This window comes from Octodon degus, unplaced genomic scaffold (genome assembly GCF_000260255.1).
Source record: "Octodon degus isolate 3935 unplaced genomic scaffold, OctDeg1.0 scaffold00283, whole genome shotgun sequence".
Lineage (NCBI taxonomy): Eukaryota > Metazoa > Chordata > Mammalia > Rodentia > Octodontidae > Octodon > Octodon degus.
In genome coordinates this window covers 1,873,711-1,876,012 of record NW_004524859.1, presented here as the reverse complement: position 1 = coordinate 1,876,012, position 2,302 = coordinate 1,873,711, and the positions used below count along the sequence as shown (strand labels likewise).

The 2,302-nt window shown below is 43.5% G+C and overlaps 1 protein-coding gene across 1 annotated transcript; it reads right to left on the bottom strand.

Annotated features, from left to right (window-relative positions):
* Positions 1-356: 356 nt before the first annotated feature.
* On the bottom strand, positions 357-1,298 carry LOC101578500 (olfactory receptor 8K5-like). The gene has a single exon (XM_004646944.1). The coding sequence runs from the start codon at positions 1,296-1,298 to the stop codon at positions 357-359; it is 942 nt and encodes a 313-aa protein (XP_004647001.1).
* Between the last annotated feature and the right edge of the window lie 1,004 nt (positions 1,299-2,302).

The window sequence follows — 2,302 nt, the reverse complement described above, 5'->3', positions numbered from 1 at the left end:
CAGAAGGGGAAACAGAACAACCTGCTGGGTGCCAAGGTGGGTCAGAGGGAGGCCGCGTTGTGACCATAGGTGCACGGGGGCCCCGAGGTGGGACGAGGGTGGAGCCAGGGTGATGGACACAGACCAGAACTGCAGCTCTAAGCACTCAGAAGAGACAGTGGAGTGGAACGCAAATACAAAAGATGCAATGAAAAGAAACACTCTTAGATGACGAGCGTCCTAATGCCCTGAAAGGAATTGACCAGCTTGCAATGTATGCACATTCCCCAATACCATGATGGATATCTTGGATACATGCAAAACTAAGGAAAGGTTATAAAATGATACTCGTCTGTATCATATTTTATTATTTTTTATTAATTAAAAAGCTTGCAGTGCTTCTTGAAGACCCTGTGGAAGGCATTTTTCACCTCTTGGTTCCTAAAGCTGTAGATCAAAGGGTTCAGCATGGGGATCACTAAAGTGTAAAACACAGAGGCAATTTTGTCAGTCTCAAACGAGTGTGCAGACTCAGGCTGCAAGTACATGAAGAGAAGCGACCCGTAGAAGACCACCACGACCGTCAGGTGGGAGCCACACGTGGAGAAGGCTTTCCTCCTGCCCTCGGCCGAGTGCATCCGACACATGGCTAAGAGAACCAGCACGTAGGATAAAAGGACGACCAGGAGGGAGGAGATCAAGTTGAATGTGGAAAAGAATATGATCAGCAATTGTATTTCCTGTGGATTGGAGCAGAGCATGGGTAACAAAGGGACATCATCACAGTAGAAATGACTGATGATGTTAGGGCCACAGAACTCCAGTGTGAAGATCTTGGTGGTGAACAGCAGAGACAGAGAGGCGCTGTAGAGGTATGGGGTGCCCACCAGCACTCGGCAGCGTGTCTGCGACATGATGGCATTGTAGAGCAGAGGGTGACAGATGGCCACGTAGCGGTCGTAGGCCATGGCTGACAGGATGAAAAACTCACTGATGATGAACGTGAGGAAGAAGCCCAACTGCGTGGCACAAGCATGATAGGAAATGGTGTTCTGGGCCACAACGAAGCTGACCAGCATCTTGGGGCAAATGACCGTGGAGTTGCCGAGATCAATGAAAGCCAGATGTCTGATGAAAAAATACATCGGTGTGTGCAGACGGGAGTCCAGCTTGGTCAGAAGGATCATGCCCAGGTTGCCCACCACGGTGACTCCGTAGATGTAGAGGAAGACACCAAAGAGGGGGAGCTGCAGCTCCGGCAGCCTAGTGAGCCCCAGCAGGATGAAGACAGGCGGTGCTGTGAGGTTCTGCTCAGCCATGAACCCTGTCTTACTTTCTGGGGAAAAAGCAGACCTTGTTGCATATTTGCATAATTGCTATCTCTCAAAAAAATTTACTATAATGTTCATTACTGAGTGAAAAGTATTCTTCATAATAGGATACTGGAACATCACTTTCACATTTGACTTTGAACATAAAATGAAAGACAGTATATTTCACTTCCCAAAACAGAGGTATTCTTATGGGTGACATAGTCTGGTACCTCACAGAATGAGCGCTAAATATCTGAGTCAAACTATTTAAAGCACATCCAATTACTATGTGGTTATTCATATGGAATATTAGATGACTTCATCTTAAGAAAGATATCACTATTTTTCTTTTGTACCCTCAAGTTTTGTCTGAGATTGGTTACTGAATTTTGATATTGGTGAGGACACGGGCAGCAGTAACAAATCTAATGGCTCTCAATTAGATGTCACTTAATTGCTCACCCAGGTCTCGAAGAGGCTTAAACAATGTGAAAGACATATTTTTGTAAAAGTTCTGAATAAAATATATTTTTGCAATCTACTTTCTTTTTCTTGGTAATTTCCACCCCATCACACTCCAAGGGCTCACTGGTGCATCTATAACTGGGGTGGGGTCCAGCACAGGGGCAGTGGACTGGACAGCACTTTCTGTGATGTTTGATGTACATATTTACATAGTGCAGTCTATAGCATTTGTTGTTTAATAACAATATCTGTTCTGGTGCACAAGTATTTCTTAGAACCCTGATTCTACATAGTATGCCAACTCTGAAATTTGATAAATAAAAATCTTGTGTTCAAATGACTCAATAAATTTATCAAGGATTGAGATTTTAAATAACTCTTACTGCCCTGTATAAACATTCACACTCTCAACTCACACAAATAATTTCATTTCAATTTCTTTTCATCTTTTGAAGAAAAGCCCTTCTTCAGCACCCAGTTCTGGAGTGTGGATCTATTCCTGCTGGGTAATGCTGGTAGTTTGAATTTTTTTTTTTTTTTTTTTT

What these genes read in the sequence shown, in the direction of transcription:
- LOC101578500 (XM_004646944.1), bottom strand. Translation starts at nt 1,298, where the DNA reads ATGGCTGAGCAGAACCTCACAGCACCGCCTGTCTTCATCCTGCTGGGG.